Raw genomic sequence first — 16,880 nt, 5'->3', positions numbered from 1 at the left:
GCAGAAAGATTCCGGTGCCCCCACCGGGACACGAACCGGCAACCTTCTTGCTGCGAGGCAACAGTGCTACCAACTGCGCCACCTTGCAGCCCTACTTCAAGAACTAAATCAGTCCAAAGTAAATGTACAGTAGATTGGAACTGTGATGTACTTGTCTTTTAGCAATAACATTGGCACATTATTTAAGTTTTTATTTTAGTTTTGGTAATACATTGTGTTTCTCCTTTTCTGTGTTTCCTCTCTCTCTGTCTGTCCCTTTTTGGTTACTTCCTGTTTTATTTTGAAATTGCCTTTCCTTGTGTGTCGCTTGTGTTTTGACGTCTGTTCTTTTTCCTCCCTTCTGATTTCCCTGAGAACGTTCACCTGTGTCTCATCTCCTTAGTCAGTTCTGAGAGTTTAAATAGTCTTTTCTGTCAGTCTGTCATGTTTGTTACCAGTTTACTGCTCTCCTGTTAAACCTCCTGTTCATCAGCCTCTGGTTTGTACATTTGTTTTTTTATTGTTTGCCACAGTTTATGGCATAAACTTTATGCCATGCCTTTGTTGTTTTGGTTTTTTTTCTTTAGTTTTTGCATAATATTTGCCGGATGCCCATGTTCTTGATTTATCTGGACTGTGGTTTTTCTTTTTGGATCAACTTTTTGATTAAAGTTTACTTTTTGTTCCTTTAATACGTGTCGTTGGTGTCTGCATTTCACTCAGCAGTCCATGACATTTTCAAGTGCCAGAACAGCTTTTCTACGATTTCATTTTGCAGACACTTTTTTATCCAAAGCGACATACATCTGTAGTGTAGATACGACACAAGCAAGGATCTAGTCTGGAGAAAACCACCTGGATCAGTGCCATAGAACAAATTCAAGCATGACCAGGCGTTGATGCCAATAGCAAGCTATGTGGGAGGTTATGGGGAAAAGTTTTTTTTTTTTTAAGTCAAGTACAAAGGTTTTTGGGGAAGAGGTCTTTAGTCTTTTCTTAAAGACTGAGAAGGAATCAGGGGATCGAACAGAGTTTGGTAACTCATTCCACTCAATCCTATAGACCAGATTCCATAAAGACAACTTTTGGGGGAAAAAAAACAATCAAAAGACTGTATAACAAGAACAGAACAGCATGACTCAGATCTGCAGAGTGAAACTAAACAGAAGCCTGTCCTGAGGTCTTGGTACCAGAACATTCAAACACTGATTTTAAAGTGGAGTCTTAAACAGTCAATAGACACGAGAGGTCAAACTTCATCTGGGTCTTATGAGGACAGTTTATGTGCGTAGCTGAATAGCGTCATGTTTTTTGTTTTTTCTCTCAAAGTATTAACATATCCATGCTTAGAACGGTAAATGTATTCGATTTATCTCTTATGTTCGTGTCCTTGGTTACTGTAAACAAAGGCAGCTGGACATTAGACTGCTGCAAGTGTGTCAACAATCAATTCTGCAAACAGATCAGTTGTACAAACTGGGCATTAAAAAGTAGTCCTTTGACCAGCTTGCATTTGCAGAACCGCCTCTTTAGCTGTAGTCGTGCTTCAGAATCTGTCTTCCTCTGCAGAGATTCAGCAAAACCAGACGATGGCAGTCCATTTGATTTTGTTGGGTCTGCTCTCCCTCTGTAGCCTTTCCTTCAGTCAAGGTAATGCATACATGTATTATATTGACAGGACAAAGTGGATATTGTTACTCATGTTTGATCACATGTACGAGACTTTATTTCACCACTAACACGTGTTGTAACATGTCTCTGTTTTTAATGTCTTCAGAATGTAATCAAGCGCTCCAGGTGAACGTGGATTTTCCTGGAACAGACATAGCATTTCAGTACTCTCCTGATGTGCAGCACTGTCAGCTGCTGTGCACCCAGCACCCCTCCTGCCTCTTCTTCACTTTCGTCCGGGCTGATTGGACCAGAGATGGCCGGTAATATTACTTCAGTGTTTGTGAAAAGTGATGTGTTGTGTTTAAAGGCCTTCAGAAAACAAAGCACTGAAAGTAAATCTGGAACTGTGTAAAATTTGAACAAAGCCAAACCCACTGTCATAAGCAAATATATTACCAAGATTATTGGTGTTTTTATTTTTTTAAATCCAGAGCTATTATACTTCCAGAAGTCATAAAAGGTTAAATATTACTTAACTAAAACTTTTGTCTGATTATGCAATGATATTGTGATCGCTTATTGATATATTTATCTAATCATAATAAATTACTTACATGAAAGTTCATGTTTATGTATTTTAAGGGTAAAGCGGATCAGTGCTTTCAGTACTGTGCCGTGTATGTTACATAATTGGGGTCAAAAATCTAACATTTTGGTAGACGTATGTTCCATCTGGTGTGAAGCTAATACTGCCTCCCACAAGAACAACACGATACCATCAGTGAAACGTGATGGTGGTGGTGTGAGGGTTTGGGGCTGTTTTGCTTCCACAGGACCTGGACAACTGATCATAATTGATGGCGCCATGACTTCTGCTCTCGATCAGAAAATCCTCCTGGAGAATATCCACCCATTGGTTCGTGACCTAAAGCTGAAGCACAAATGGATTATGCAGCATGATAATATTGACTCAAAGCACACAAGCAAGTCCACCACTAAATGGATCAAAAAGAAGGTTTTGGAGTGACCGAGTCAAAGCCCGGACTTGCTTCTAATTGAGATGCTGTGACAGGACCTTTTAAAAGGGCAAAAACCATCTAATGTGGCGGAATTAAAACTATTCTGCAGGGAAGACTGGGTCAAAAATTCCTGCTTGGTGATGTAGAAGACTGATCACAAGTGATCGCAAACGTTGCTCCCAAGGGTGACCCAGGAAGTGGTTTGGTCACGTTTGGCAGCAACAACGTTTGCAATAGCTTTTTTTTTTTCTTACAGTGGTGATAGTTTTTTTTTTTTTTTTTTTTAATGAATCCTCAATAAGTCATCTTTTAAGAACTGCGTTTGTGGGTTATCTCTGTCTAATATTAAACAAATATAAATGTTAGTTTGATCTGGAACATTTAAGTGTTAGAAATATGCAAAAAATAGAAGATATAAGCAAGGGGGTAAATGGCTTTCATGGTTTCAATGGTTTCACATCACTGTACAATCACACACACAAACACACACATACATATATATAAACACCTCTTCCCCTTCTGCAGGCACTTCTACTGCTACCTGAAGTCCACTCCCACTGGGCGGCCCAATGTTCAGACTCCACTAGTGGGTGTCACCTCTGGCTATTCTCTCAAACCCTGCAGCCAAGGCCAAGGTGAGCTCACAACCATTCCCAAACCATTACAGAAGCTTTTTCATAATGTAAGGTTTCATCCTCTTTATCTTTCGCTGTCTGTGTTTCTGTTGTCAGTAAAAGAACCATGTCTGTCTGAGGTGTACCACGATGTGGACTTTCCGGGTGCAGACTACAGATTCCTGTTCACAGCTGACTATGAGGAGTGCCAGAGAGTCTGCACTCAGGACCCCTCCTGTGAATTCTTTACTTTTGCAAATGGAAGTTTTTCAGTGGAGACAATTAGGTAAATGTGAATCACATAATATGACGTTGCAGTTTTAAATTGTATCATCTGTCATTGTTTTTAAGACACATTTTTTTGAAATGATTAATCTTATAATGTTTTAATCCCTCGACGCTAGGTGCAAGAAGCTTAATTTGTTTCTATTAAATTCTAAAGGTCCACTGCTGTGTATGGCTCAGCTGAGAGAAGTTAGCCTGTGAAAGTTTAACACGTCAGGAAAAGGGAACATGACATGCAAAAAAAAAAAGAGAGCCATTAATCTAGAAATTGAGTTACATGTCACTCCTGTAATTTAGTATTTCTCTTCCATATGCACCACAGACAGATTTTTTTTTTTTTTAAAAAGGAGAAGGAAGCTCCAAAATTTTCCCAAATTCTACTTGACAGAATCTTTTGTTGCTGTCTTTCTAGCTTCATGCTTACAGTTTGCTTTCTATTTAAACATGCTTGCTTCCATTCCAAGCGTGTGTAACTGTACAATGTTACTGTTAAATCCATCCATTAGCCACACCTGCTGCTTTAGAGTAGAGTGCGGGAGCCTTTGCCGGATGACGCTGGGTGAGAGGTGGTCTGCACTCTCAATGGTCCATCACGCAGCATAAAGAAATGCACAACCATGCATGCTTATACCTACAGCCAAACTAGAATCCCCAAATAACCTAGTATACATGGACTGTGGGCGGAAGTCGGCGCGCCAAGAGAAAACCTTCGAAGGTTCCAGCCGACCAGTAGGTTTGAACCCAGAACTGTCCGATGATCCACAGTGTGACCTCGTTCAAATAACGTACCAAGGCATCCTGAGTCGACACATTTAGCTCTGGCATCAGCGGCTAAGTGGAGTGTTGTTATAGCCCCTATCACTTATTAATTGTCCAATTTCTTGTTCTGTTTTAGGCACAAGTGTCACCTTAAGTTCAGCTGGACTATACCAAGGACTCCTATTGTAGAAAGAACGGCTGGTGTGACATCTGGATTCTCCCACAATGCACAAATGACGACTCAGATCTATGACGCAGGTACACAAACAGTCACAACCAGAGTCATAGATCTGTGGAAATCTCCTGTAGGTGGTTGTGCCTGTTCTCTTACTGTATTAATTATATTTTATACAGTGTGTCAGAGCAAACTGTTTCCCGACACCGACATCGCAGGACAAAACGTCCTGGTCGAACGAGCTGCCTCTCCTGAACAGTGTCAGGCTCTGTGCTCCGCTCATCCAACCTGCACCTACTTCACTTTTGTCAGGTAGTGTGTGTTTGACACAATGTCTCAGAGTGAAACAAATATTTAAAGAGTCCAATGAGACTTCAGCAAGTAGTAAAGCGCTGCATTATATTTGTCTATTCTTTGTCCCGGCGTTGTTATCCTAACTGTCGTGATGTTAATTCAATTTTACTGATTTTGCAGGAGTACTTTCAGTTGTAACTTGAAGAAAAACCCAGACAAAATGGTGACCACAGCAAGAAATGGATACACATCAGGCCTGCCAACACACTTCTGCCAGCCTGATAACAGTATGCACCACTAATCAACACCAAACCTTTGAGAAAGGATCGTGATATGTGACACTCTTATTCTAGATTTGGTCAGTCTCCAATCAAGCGTCAATTTTAATTCAGCAGAAGTGTAACCCTGTTCATCTGTTAACAGACTGGCTGAAGGTGGCTCACGAAGGAGTAGATTTCCGAGGTTCTGATATTCGCTTCGAGCTCATGGATAATGCAGAAGAATGTCAGAGGACCTGTACCGATGATCCGAACTGCCAGTTCTATACCTATGTCACCAAGAACTTCCGTGACAGGAATTTTTGGTACAGTATTTCCTCCTTGTGCATCCACTTTTTTTTTTTTTTAAATAGCTAATAATATCCATTGTATATCTGGTGCTTGATTTGAAATGTTTTTTTTGTGTTGTAGGCGTCGCTGCTATGTGAAGCGTGTCATCACCGTACCTTCTCTACCCAAAGTTACCAAACTGAACAACGTCGTGTCCGGATTTACCCTGAAGAAGTGTCTCCTGATTCCAAAATCACATGTTTAAATAAATTATGAAGGAGAAACACAAATATAATCCAGTCAAAGACAAAAGATTCTACACTAAACAACTGCTGTGGTTGAGTTTGGTTACATGTGGGAGTGGAAATTCCCCATTAAAACTGTTTAATGTCAGTATTGCCTTTCATCGTTTCCTTATTCAGTTCTCATGTACCTTTGGTTCACTCTTCCCGCTGACATTCACAGAAGGGAGGTTGCTCCGGCACGGTGATGTTCTTCTCAGCCAGGAACTGTGGGATGCTCAGGGCATTGTGAGCAGTCACGACTTGTCCTGCCACAACTCTGGCCTTTTCTCGCGCACTGAACGAAACAAGCGCTGCAGGATCTCTTTGTAGACGTGCTGGTTGATTGTCTGAAGGGGAAAACTTGTAGTTTGTAGTTTGAAATATCGCTTTTGTGACACCAGTCCTGGAACTTCTTGACACACCTCGTACATGAGTGCAGTAACCATAAAGACTCTGAAGGAATTTCCGAGTGTCTCTGTGAACAACAAGCATCCTCCCCTTAATACGTGGAGAGCTCCTGTGCGGCTTCATAGCTTCCTAATGAAAAGATGTGGCGCATCAATCCAGGTGAATAAGCCGTTAGTGAGAACAGACCTCAATCCTGAGCTTCACTCCTCATCACATCATCTAGGTTTCACCCATAATATACAAGGCTGAGTCTACATGTGAGTCCACTAAAGAGAGCATGTGGTTCTTTCAGTTTCTCACCGTGTCTGTTGAGGAAATGTTTGAGCAGTCTGGATACTGGAAGTCCAACAAAAACACCAAAGTTTTACAAAGAGTGTTCCACAGGATTGCAGACAAGGAGACGCATCTACAATTCTGCAATTTCATTTAGCAGACGCTCCTATCCAAAGCGACGTACATCTGAGAATAGGTACAACAAAAGCAACGATCCAGTCAGGAGAAAACAACCTGGATCAGTGCCATAGAACAAGTTCAAGTGTGATAGGGTGTTGATGTCAATAGCAGGCTGTGTGGGAGGTTATAGGATTTTTTTTTGTTTTTTTTCTCAGTCTGTCAAGTGCAAAGGTGTTTAGTGAAGAGTTGGGTCTTCAGGCTTTTCTTAAAGACTGAGAGGGAATCAGCAGATCGAACAGAGTTTGTTCCACCACCGGGGAACCACAGAGGAGAAGAGTCTAGCTATCGACCTCTGGCCCTGTTGTGGTGGTCGTATCGGGCATCTCAGTGTCTCACAAAGAACTGAGAGTGTTACTGTTGAGCAGGCCTTTGCAGAAGCATGTTTACACCAGCAGGTGGCAGAAACAGACATTTGCTCGACTGTGTTCACTTCAACAAGAAGGGAATTGTAGATGTCGTTGCAGAAAACCTTTTTATTAAAAGCAGTGATACTCCAAAAACAAAATTTCTACCAATTTTCAAAAGGACATGCTAACTTATTTGATATAGTTCATATCCATCCACATGAAGTGATGATAAATCTGAGACTACATGCTTGGAAAGAAAAGACTCAGGCCTGTTGCTGTTTAATTTTAGGGCCTTCAGTAATTACAAATAAATTAATCTGTCACACAGTAGAGATAAGACATGGTTCATGGGATGGTGTTGATTTAAAGCATAGGGTAAGCACTTTGATGTTTCAATCCTGCCTTAGATAAGTTCGCTGAGCATTATGAGTAAGAGTAAGCTTTTGTACTACATCCTCTTATCCTGCTGGACTTCACCCATTTTATATACAGTTGAAACCAGAAGTTTACATACACTGTACAAAAAGACATAACCTCCCCCCTTTAGCGGTATGCTTCGGGTCATTGTCCATTTGGAAGATCGATTTGCGCCCTAGCTTTAACTTCCTGGCTGATGTCTTGAGATGTTGCTTCAATATTTCCACATAATGTTCTTTCCTCATGATGCCATCTATTTTGTGAAGTGCACCAGTCCCTCCTGCAGCAAAGCACTCCCACAACATGATGCTGCCACCCCCGTGCTTCACAGTTGGGATGGTGTTCTCAGGCTTGCAAGCTTCCCCCTTTTTCCTCCAAAATGTAACGATGGTCATTATGACCAAACAATGAAATTTTAGTTTCCCTCTAGTTTTCCTCCAGAAATGAAGGTCTTTGTCACTAATGTGCATTTGCAAACTGTAATCTGGCTTTTTTATGTTCTTTATGGAGTAATAGCTTCTTCCTCTCTGTATATTCTTTCAGCCCATGTCGGTACAGGCCTTGTTTAACTGTGGATAACGACACTCTCTTACCAGTTTCAGCATCATCTTCAAAAAGTCTTTTACTTTTGTTCTGGGGTTGATACGCACATTTTGCACCAAAACATGTTCAACTCTTGGACACAGAACCCGTCTCCTTCCTGAGCGGTATGATGGCTGGACATTCTCATGGTGTTTATACTTGTGTATAATTGTTTGATCAGATGAGCGTGGAACCTTCAGGCATCTGGAAATTGCACCAAAGGATGAACCAGATTTGTGGAGGTCCACGATTCTCTTCCTGATATCTTGGATGATTTCTTTAGATTTTCCCATGTTGTCATAAAAGGAAGCAGTGTTTTTGAGGTGTGACTTAAAATACATCCACAGGTGTGTCTCCAATTAACTCAAATGTTGTCAATAAACCTATGAAAAGCTTCCTAAGCCATGAAATCATCACCTGGGCTTTCCCTAATAGCTTGAAGGCATAGTAATCTTAGTGTATGTAAACTTCTGACTTCTGTTATATGTCTCATCTGTTCACTGCAGTGTCAAGGTGGAAATGCTCAGCCATGCTGCTTGTTTCATTCATGTCTTGGAGATTTGAAAAACACTATTTGAACTTTTTAACAAGGTAAAACAACAACAACTAACTATCTTCTCCTTTAAGAGAGTCTTTATCGTAAACCAAAAAAAAAAACAGAAATTCTTTATCTCAACTTGGGCTTGAGATGGAATATTTCTGACGTGAATTAGTTGAAAGAAGTGAACATGTCTGCACAGGCAAGAATTTTAAATAACGAAATTTTGCTACAAACTCATAATCATGGATCCGAGGATGTGATGACCTGATGTCAAGCAATGCCATCAGTTAAAGAAGTCAAAAAAGAAACTGGCCAACGTTTCATCTCCTGAAGAACTCTGTGCTGGAGAGACAAACAGACTCCAGACAAGTGATCAGGTGAAAGATTCAGCAGTGATGTAAGGCTGAGTTTACTTACAGAACATGAGAAAAAATGTTCTCTTTTTCCCCCCCAACCATCTCACTTCAGCCCTCCTCCCTGCATACTGAGCCCTCCTCTTTTCCTCGTCCAGCTTCTACCATATCCCCCTTCCCCTGTCAAACACAACGGCACTTCCCTCCTTCTTTCTCCGCCGTTCCTTTCCCTCCTTCCTCCCAGCTCCCTGCAGCCTCCCCTCCCCCGTGGGAAACCCAGCGCAGTGTGACTGTGGTTGTCCTTCCTGGAAGCTGTGGTGGTGACTCTGGCTCCTCTGCTCAGAGGCTAGAATAGTGCCATCCAGCCTTGTGTGTGTGTGTGTGTGTGTCTGTTTGTGTGTTGTCTGTGTGCATCTGTGTGTGTGTGTGTGCGCTCGCACCCTCCACAAACATTCCACCACCATACCGTCCGTCCAACCGCCGGCCGGCCTCGCACGAGAGCCACGCCGTCACCGCGGTTCAGTCCTGACGCCAGCCCTGAATACTCACATTACACACACACACACACGACTTGTGTGCACACCACATAAACAAAACACTCGACAAAAGCGCGCACACACACGCACACACACACACGTGGAGCAGGACAGAGCATGAGACTGGCTTAAGCACACACAAGCACACTCACTCAAATAAACAATATGCACTTTGCGGAACACACACATTTTTTGGACCGCAGACCACAGACATTGCATCCTGAAGTAGATCAAAGCGTTCTCCAGCAGTAAACACACACCAGGCTCTTCTCCGCTCTCTCATCCCCGCCGAGCGCCTTCTGGTGAAGCATGGCACAATTATGCTGATCTTCTTGAGAAACAACTCGTCGCAACTGTCATTCATCATTGTTCAAGGGGTCTCTTGTGCACCCTTGTACACGCTGGCCAACTCTCTGTGATTCACACTCCTTCTCCTTGTGTCCTTTTCAACCCCCTCACAGTCCCTCTCATCTCCCCATTAACCCTGTCTCCTGCCTCCCTCCCACCCTGTTATTGAACGTCTACGCCGAATCAGTCACCCAACCACAGCTCCTCAGATCTTTTCCTTTTGTTTTCCCCTCTCTCGCTCGCTCTCTCTCTCTCTCTCCATCCCTCCCTCTCGCCCTCGTCTTTTCTGTCTGTCCATTGTTGAGGAGACAGTGGCGCAGACAAACAGGGAGAGAAGATATCCGCTGGTGTACCACAAGATTGGAGAGAAAGAATGGCAGAGAGACAGCGGAGGAGAGGAAGATACATAGGCTGATATGAGGGTAAAGTTAATTACAGGGGACTGCCAATTAGAGGGCAAAGTGATGGGTCTGTTTGCCTCGCCGCGGCATCCCAAAAACATCACCATCTCCCACCATGTTTATCCTCAGCAGCCACAAGACCACAGCTCCCATCAGCCATCACTGGAGACAGCTTAGATACCGAAGGGGGGTTACGGCTGGGGAACATGCAGGCAGTTGTTTGGAGACATGGCAAATACGGATAAATGTGTCCTCTGTTTTTTTCTTTTTTAACCATTCCTTTGCCATTTGTGTTGACGGCAGATCAAACAGCTGCAATTACACGTTCGCATTTACTCGTACAGTCAGTGAGGGGGGAAAAAAAGCAGAGAAAACATGAAGCAACGTTAAAGGCACTTAGTCTTTATAGTCAAACATTCTTCAGAAAAGGAAAATTAATCAAATGTATAAATGTTTTGGAGGGGGAAAAAAAAAAAGAAAGATCACAGTCCAAAGATCAGCAAAAACTCAACCTCCCTCTGTTGAGCGTTAGACTGGATATATGGCTCTGTTGGACACGCTTCTATTCGTTTATTCAAACCTTCACATTCCTTCATTACTCCTTTATATACTGTATGATTGCTATATTCTGAAACTTCACCCACAGTCTGATATGGCTTTTAGAGTCCCTCAAAAGCAGAGACAATCATCAAAGGTTCAACACTTCTTTCTCCAAAAGGTACATGTTTGCTACATGGTGCACATGGGAGGTCCATGTCCACTGAGTTCATTTGGAAAACAAAAGTCGATTCTCAGAAAGCTCCGATCTCAGTCACCCATCCCTGGGCCGCCTTGGCTGAGCTGCCCAAGCCCCTGCGCTGCACTGTGGGAGACCCCAGAGGTGCGAAGGGTCTGAAGGAAACTTGCGGAGGGGCAGAAGATGATGAAGTGGCAGAAGAGGAGGAGGTGTTGGGGGAGGAAGAGGAAGGAGTGGGGAGAGGTAGAGGTGAGGCCCTGGTAGTGCTGTGAGGGGATGGCTGGGTGGGTCTGGAGGGGGCTAAGCTGGGAGACGCTGTGAGGGAGGGCAACCTGTGGACGGTGGCCAGAGCTGTCGGCGCGAGGAGCGGCGGTGCACCCTGCTGGCACCCGGCCAGGGGGGCGAGGCGGAGGGAGGCGGGTGACGGGTAGCTGCCCAGAAGGGCCAGATCCCTGCGGCCGCCGGGGAAAGGAGGTGAGGAGGACGCCGGCGAGGTGGGGGAGATCTGAGGGAAGGACGCCCAGGGCCAAGGAGGGAAGGGCAGGGTGGAGGCCGGGGGCGACTGCAGGAGAAGGGGGTCCAGCTCACTGGCGCAGTGGGAGAGGTGGGAGACCAGGCGAGCTCCGATGGGGTCTGGGGACTCCCCCTCCAGCGAGCTGAGGTACCGCACCACCTCCCCAACACACTCCCTGAAGCCCAGGGTCCTGTAGTCCACCGCCAGAGCTCTCGCATCAAAGTACCCTGAGGGGGGAAAAAACAGAGTTTAGTCATGCACTGAATAAATCTAATGGAATGCTATAAAAATATAGACCCAACCCAACGTCTCTCTCTTGTCCAAGGCAATAAATAATTATTTTTCTCCTTTCTGATGAATTTAAATTTCTTTTCCAGCTTTGCTTTCAGGACTTTAGTGTGAATGACAATCCTAAAAAGTTTCAAAGTTCTACAGATTTCTGACCTTTTCCTCCCATAGCGTGCAGCAGTTTGAGGTGGTCCACCGTCATCTGCAGAATCTCTGCTTTCTCCAGCTTTGACGAACCCTGCAGGGGGGAAATGAGCAACATTTTACTCAGTAGAATGATGATCTATTGAGCAGTTTTAATGCTTAGTTTTATCCTGTAAGTCTGAAAGAATTCTAATTAGTCTTGTCAGGCAGCTACCTGTTTCTCAAAGGCACTGGGCACCAGCCTCCGCAGCTCCGACAAGCTGTGGTTGATCCGATCTCTGCGCCTCTTCTCTATGATCTACACATCAGCAGGAACAGAGGGACATTCAGAGCCGAGCAAAGAGGCAGAACTAAAACAGATGAAGATCCAACGGTATCATCCACTCACCCCTCTTCTCTTCTTTCGGGCCAGAATCTGTGAGGCGCTGCCTGGAGACATGGACCCGGTGACTGGACTGTACCATGCACATGGAATAAAAGAAACAGAGCGATGAGGGAGATGGGAGGTGGCAACACACAGAGAAAATATCTTTGATTCTCCTGCATATTGTTATTATTACCCTCCTTAATATGACACAGAGGCAGGATGGCACATCAGCTCCCTTCAATCTAATTTGTTTTTTGGGCACAGAGGAGTGCCCGGGAGAGGGAAGATGAGATTGTTTTTGGTTTAATGCGTTTCTGGACATTAGTCTCAGTGAAATGACATGCTGTTCTCCTTTCCATCTGAGCGAAAGCACTTTTAGAAAGATGATTATATAGCCTCGGGGCGACGCTTTCGCTCGCATGGGGCTCCAGCGTGCAGCATGGGATCTGAGCTCCTCCGAGAACAGTCAGTCAATATGGATTGTGTTTGTTTGTGAACTCTCATCTTACGGGCCTGAAAGAGCCTGACAGCTCGGAGTTTCCATCAAACTGCCCCACCAGAGACTTATTGCGTTTCTATTAGATTTGAACGTGAAGGCTGCCAGTTTAGCTGTGTGTTTTTGTTTAGGTTTGTGTTTGATGGGGCTGACTTGAAAAGGCAGCGCTGTCTTCTGTTTGCATGTCACATGGCAATTTAATTTATCGAAACCGTCTTCAGCGTTACTGGCTTGTTCAGTGCCTGTGATGTAACCAGTGCTGCTGTGAATGTGTTTTTATGTCCTGTAGATGCATTGTTGCACAATACACTTTCATGATTAGGGACTTTAATCCTAATGTGAGCTAAAAACAAATTTTAAAAAAAAAGTCACCTTAAAAAGTAAAACGATATTGTGAATTTTAAAGAGAGCCTGCAGAGTGATTTGAGTGTTTTAAGACATTTCTCTGTAACACTGAAGCAGGTTATATGTAATAAACTGGAGATAGATAACTTATTACTCATTGAAAAGCTTTTCAACGTGTACCCTTGTCGTTTGCATTTCACAGATTGCTTTTCTAAAACTATATTTTCATGATTAATAAACAAAACATCCACGTTTCCTCTGTTCATTTATAATCTTTATACAGCAACACTGAAAAGAAAACTTAAAATTGCAGCATTTCTGATCATTCATTTAATTTCTCCAATAAGCAACGATGCTCAACATGTGTTTAAAAAAAAAAAAAAAAAAAAAAGGCTAAGCAATGAAATCATCAATGTGTGCGTAAACAAAACAAATATTTTCAGTGTTTGAGTCGTTGCTGCTGAACTTGACAGTGAATTTTTTTTTCTGCTTGATGCTGCATTGAAGACTTCCAGAACAGGAAAAGTTTGTGGGTTTTTTTTTTAACAATTGTTTTCAATCATGAATTAACCAAAAAAATATTTCAGGAATAAACTGTGAACTTTTGTATTTGATCTGAAATTATTTTTCACGTTAAATATAGAACGTTTATTTTCAGCGTCTGAAAATTCTGCCCATGACTTCAGCTGCTGTCTCCACGCTTCAGACATGACAGGCCCAACGTCATTTTTTAACCTATAATTTTTACCACAGCTCTGTACTTACTGACATGCACGTGTAATAGTAGCAGAGGGCAGGAGTGACTTCATAGAAATGGCAGGGAAACTCAGTTAACATGTCAGGTTTTAAACAGACAGTTTAGGGTTTTCTTGATGATTTCTAAATTACTTAAGGGACAAAATAATCTAAATGCAGACAGCTTTAGCAAATCTAGTTAATTTATTATTATTATTATTATTATTATTATTATTATTATTGCTTTATAAACCAGCTCATAAATCAAAAATTTTCCCACAGTTTTCTTTTCTGTAAAGGCCTCATTTCACTGCAAAACTCAATCAAACTTGTGTCCAGCTGTTGCGTAGTTCCCCTGTGAGGTGTGATCGGAGGGCAGGTGTTCCGGTCTCAGGTGTGTTTGGGTGATGCTCACCAGTAACTGTCTTCTTGCCCCACGTCAATGAACTCGTCTGTGTCCGAGTCCGGGGAGCTGTAGTCGTGAGGTCTCTTCATTTCTCTGCCTCTCCCTCACTGGCAGGGCCGATGGATGGATAGATGGATAGATGGATGGATGGATGATGGATCCGGGGGATGTCGTCGGTCCTTCTAACTGCTGAACGTCTCCCTCCGGACGATGAACTCACCCCAGGTTGCCCCTCCGCTCTCCGTCTCTGTTACTTATAAAAGCCCTTGTTGTCCTTAGTTACTTCTCGTCACTTGCTTTGTTGCCGTCGTTTCTTCATGCGTCTCCTCTCCTGTCCCTCGGTGAGTCAGCGGTGCCACTTGATCAACCCCCAAGGGCCCATGACAACTAAGAAAATTCACAAGCCGCTTTTAGTCTTTTCACTCTATCACTGGCATCCAATCATAGTCTCTCTCTCTCTCCCTCTCTCTGTTATTTCTCCCTTGGCTCACTCTCTCTGTCACAGCCACCCAATGACAAAATAGGACTTTGGCAGTTGGGGCAGGGTTGCCAGTTTTGGCTCCCCCCTCCCGCCTCCTCTCCCCGTCCCTCCCTCCCTCCCCTTTAATCTGCCCTTCCCTGGCTTGTCACCCCGTCCCTCCCTCCCTTACCCCCCCCCTCCTGCCTCCAGCCCCATCTTTCCGCCTCCTTTGCTCAGTCATCCTCAGTCAATTAGCCTTCCAATCTCATCCCGCTTTCCTTTTCCCTTTTCCCCTTCTTTCTGTCCTCCGTCTTCTCTTCTCTGCTCCTTTAATTACGCTGCTTTTGCAGAACAATGGCAGTGGGAGGGAGGCAGAGGAGGAGAGGTGAGGATTGTTGGAATTTTGAACCACTGAAAACCTTGTGATGAGACGCAGGCGCACAGGTGACGAGCACAGGTGGCCATCTTTTGTAAGAGACAAAAACGGGACTGCAGAGATGAAAACATGGAATTTTCCGCTTCAAAACAATAAAAGCTCTCTCATTGATTGTTAAACAAGGGGCCTAATAAACTATGAACTGCATTATTTAGCTATTTCAGCTGTTTTATTGTCTTAAAAATCTTGGATTTGCCCCATAAAACCCGCTTACAGGCGCCTTTTGAAAACCTTTGCCCCACATTTGGCCCTGCTCTAGTCTGGGATCATGACATCAAGGAGGTCAAGAGAGGAATCAGCCCAGTGAGTGTCTGAACATCTGGGCTCTTCACCGGACAAGATAGCGCTCTCTCTACACACTCTCTTGAACACACACACACACAAACACACACACACATACACACACACACACACACACACACTGGGCTCTTTACAACACTCGGTTCCGCTGCCACCGTGGGAAGATTGCTGCTACAGATTGCCATGGAAACATGAGACCCAGGCGCCGGTTGTCAGGAGCGATGCCTGACTGACCCGACGGTGTGTGTGTGTGTGTGTGTGTGTGTGTGTGTGTTCATATGTGCATGTGAAAAGACGCGGGGAGGCCAAGCGGCGTGCCCCCCTCGTCCACACAATGCCCAGCTGAGTGCGTCTCTTCCTGCCTGGCCGACTGGAAGGGCGTGTTGGTTTAAACGTAGCACAATGCACGAGATCTTTGTGTTTGTTTGTCGAGCGAGAAAAGTTTTTGAAGCATAATTTGGCGCCCTGAGTTGTATTGAGCAAATCAGGTGTTTTTTTTTAAAAACCAAGTAATTGAACATCTTTTTTGTCTTTGTGTTGCTTACACTGGGTGTAACTTGGACCCTATCCGCCGGCATTTTCTCATGTCATATGTGTAAAGTAGTAAACTAACTGAAAACATGTGCCTGTGCGTGTGTTTGTACACCCACTTGTCAGTAATCAGTGTGACCATCACCAGGGGGGCTCGCAGTGTGGTGAGTATGAGTCAGGACTAACAGAAAAGAGAATTCCCTTTTTCTCTTCCTCTAAACAACCCCCATCCTTTCATTACCAATCATTCCTTAATTCAGATCTGGATCTCATTTCTGCATGAGAAAATCGGAGGGGGGGAAAAAAAAGGAAGAGAAAGAAACATCTGTGAAGTCCGGCTTCGGTCTCCTCTGTTGTTATTTTTATCACCCACCCACCCCTTTTTGCTCCTTCTCTTTAAAGATTAACTTTCCTCTCTTCTCTATCACCATTTTTTAAAAATGAAATCACTCCGGTTTTGACTCGCACAAGGCCGGCCACACCTCCCAGCTGTTCCAGAATGAGGCATGAAAAACAAGCAAGAAGTGGAAAGTAATTAAGAAGATGAATGAATAAATAAATACATTAATTATGAAAATGGTTTCATGGTGGGGGTGCATGGAGACCAACATAAGAGAGAGAGAGAGCAAGAGAGAGAGAGAGAGAGAGAGAGGGAGGGAATGCTGGCACTGGATGGTGGGATGGAATTCTGGGAGATTTCTGGCGATCTTGCTGGGCCACTTCAAGTCGTCTCCCTCCCATCCCACCAAACCACAACAAGGCAGCGTCCCTTATTGAAATTAACAAGCTCATACTTTTACAATTTGCGCACACACGCACAACTCAAATATGAACGTGCAAACGCTCAAGGACGCACACACGAGGCTATGGACTGATTTATACACACACACACACACACACAACTCCCTCACACGAATGTGGACAGTGCAAAGCCACAATTTATAAGGCACAAACACTCGGCTGCAATTATTGTTTCTGATGCATGACTATTGCTATTGTTTGAAAGTCTGTGAGATGGAACCAGCTCAGCAGGATATTTTGTTTGTGACTTTTTTTTCTCTGCCCTCATGCTAAACTGAAGACGTGATCAGATACGTCTCACCGCGTGCTCGTCTTTGATTATTTGCACTTTGTGTTTCAGCGACAGAAGACAAGCTTTCGGTTA

General features: G+C 43.8%; 2 protein-coding genes across 2 annotated transcripts; one reads left to right on the top strand and one right to left on the bottom strand.

The window, feature by feature from the left end:
* The first annotated feature begins 463 nt into the window (after positions 1–463).
* Positions 464–5,680, top strand: LOC103361506 (coagulation factor XI-like). The gene is made up of 10 exons (XM_008287600.1): positions 464–478; positions 1,549–1,629; positions 1,757–1,913; positions 3,138–3,247; positions 3,344–3,512; positions 4,407–4,528; positions 4,625–4,757; positions 4,920–5,026; positions 5,163–5,322; positions 5,429–5,680. Exons 2-10 carry the CDS (start codon positions 1,569–1,571, stop codon positions 5,550–5,552), a joined length of 1,143 nt encoding a protein of 380 aa, XP_008285822.1. The 5' UTR covers positions 464–478; positions 1,549–1,568; the 3' UTR covers positions 5,553–5,680.
* Positions 5,681–10,338: 4,658 nt separating this feature from the next.
* On the bottom strand, positions 10,339–14,528 carry heyl (hes related family bHLH transcription factor with YRPW motif like). The gene is made up of 5 exons (XM_008287598.1): positions 13,998–14,528; positions 12,028–12,094; positions 11,854–11,937; positions 11,652–11,733; positions 10,339–11,434 (listed from the first exon to the last, which is right to left on the bottom strand). The coding sequence occupies exons 1-5, from the start codon at positions 14,075–14,077 to the stop codon at positions 10,749–10,751; spliced, it is 999 nt and encodes a 332-aa protein (XP_008285820.1). The 5' UTR covers positions 14,078–14,528; the 3' UTR covers positions 10,339–10,748.
* Positions 14,529–16,880: the final 2,352 nt, after the last annotated feature.

The sequence above is a fragment of the Stegastes partitus genome, unplaced genomic scaffold, assembly GCF_000690725.1.
Source record: "Stegastes partitus isolate 25-593 unplaced genomic scaffold, Stegastes_partitus-1.0.2 Scaffold509, whole genome shotgun sequence".
NCBI classification, from domain to species: Eukaryota; Metazoa; Chordata; class Actinopteri; family Pomacentridae; genus Stegastes; species Stegastes partitus.
The sequence above is the reverse complement of the archived record's forward strand: the minus strand, read 5'-3'. Positions and strand labels throughout refer to the sequence as shown.

What these genes read in the sequence shown, in the direction of transcription:
- heyl (XM_008287598.1), bottom strand. Translation starts at nt 14,077, where the DNA reads ATGAAGAGACCTCACGACTACAGCTCCCCGGACTCGGACACAGACGAG. An exon ending in GGGCAAGAAGACAGTTACTG is followed by an intron (nt 12,095 to 13,997) that starts GTGAGCATCACC and finishes TGCATGGTACAG; the next exon opens with TCCAGTCACCGGGTCCATGT. An exon ending in CCAGTGCCTTTGAGAAACAG is followed by an intron (nt 11,734 to 11,853) that starts GTAGCTGCCTGA and finishes TCCCCCCTGCAG; the next exon opens with GGTTCGTCAAAGCTGGAGAA.
- LOC103361506 (XM_008287600.1), top strand. Translation starts at nt 1,569, where the DNA reads ATGGCAGTCCATTTGATTTTGTTGGGTCTGCTCTCCCTCTGTAGCCTT. An exon ending in GATTGGACCAGAGATGGCCG is followed by an intron (nt 1,914 to 3,137) that starts GTAATATTACTT and finishes CCCCTTCTGCAG; the next exon opens with GCACTTCTACTGCTACCTGA. An exon ending in ACCCTGCAGCCAAGGCCAAG is followed by an intron (nt 3,248 to 3,343) that starts GTGAGCTCACAA and finishes TTCTGTTGTCAG; the next exon opens with TAAAAGAACCATGTCTGTCT.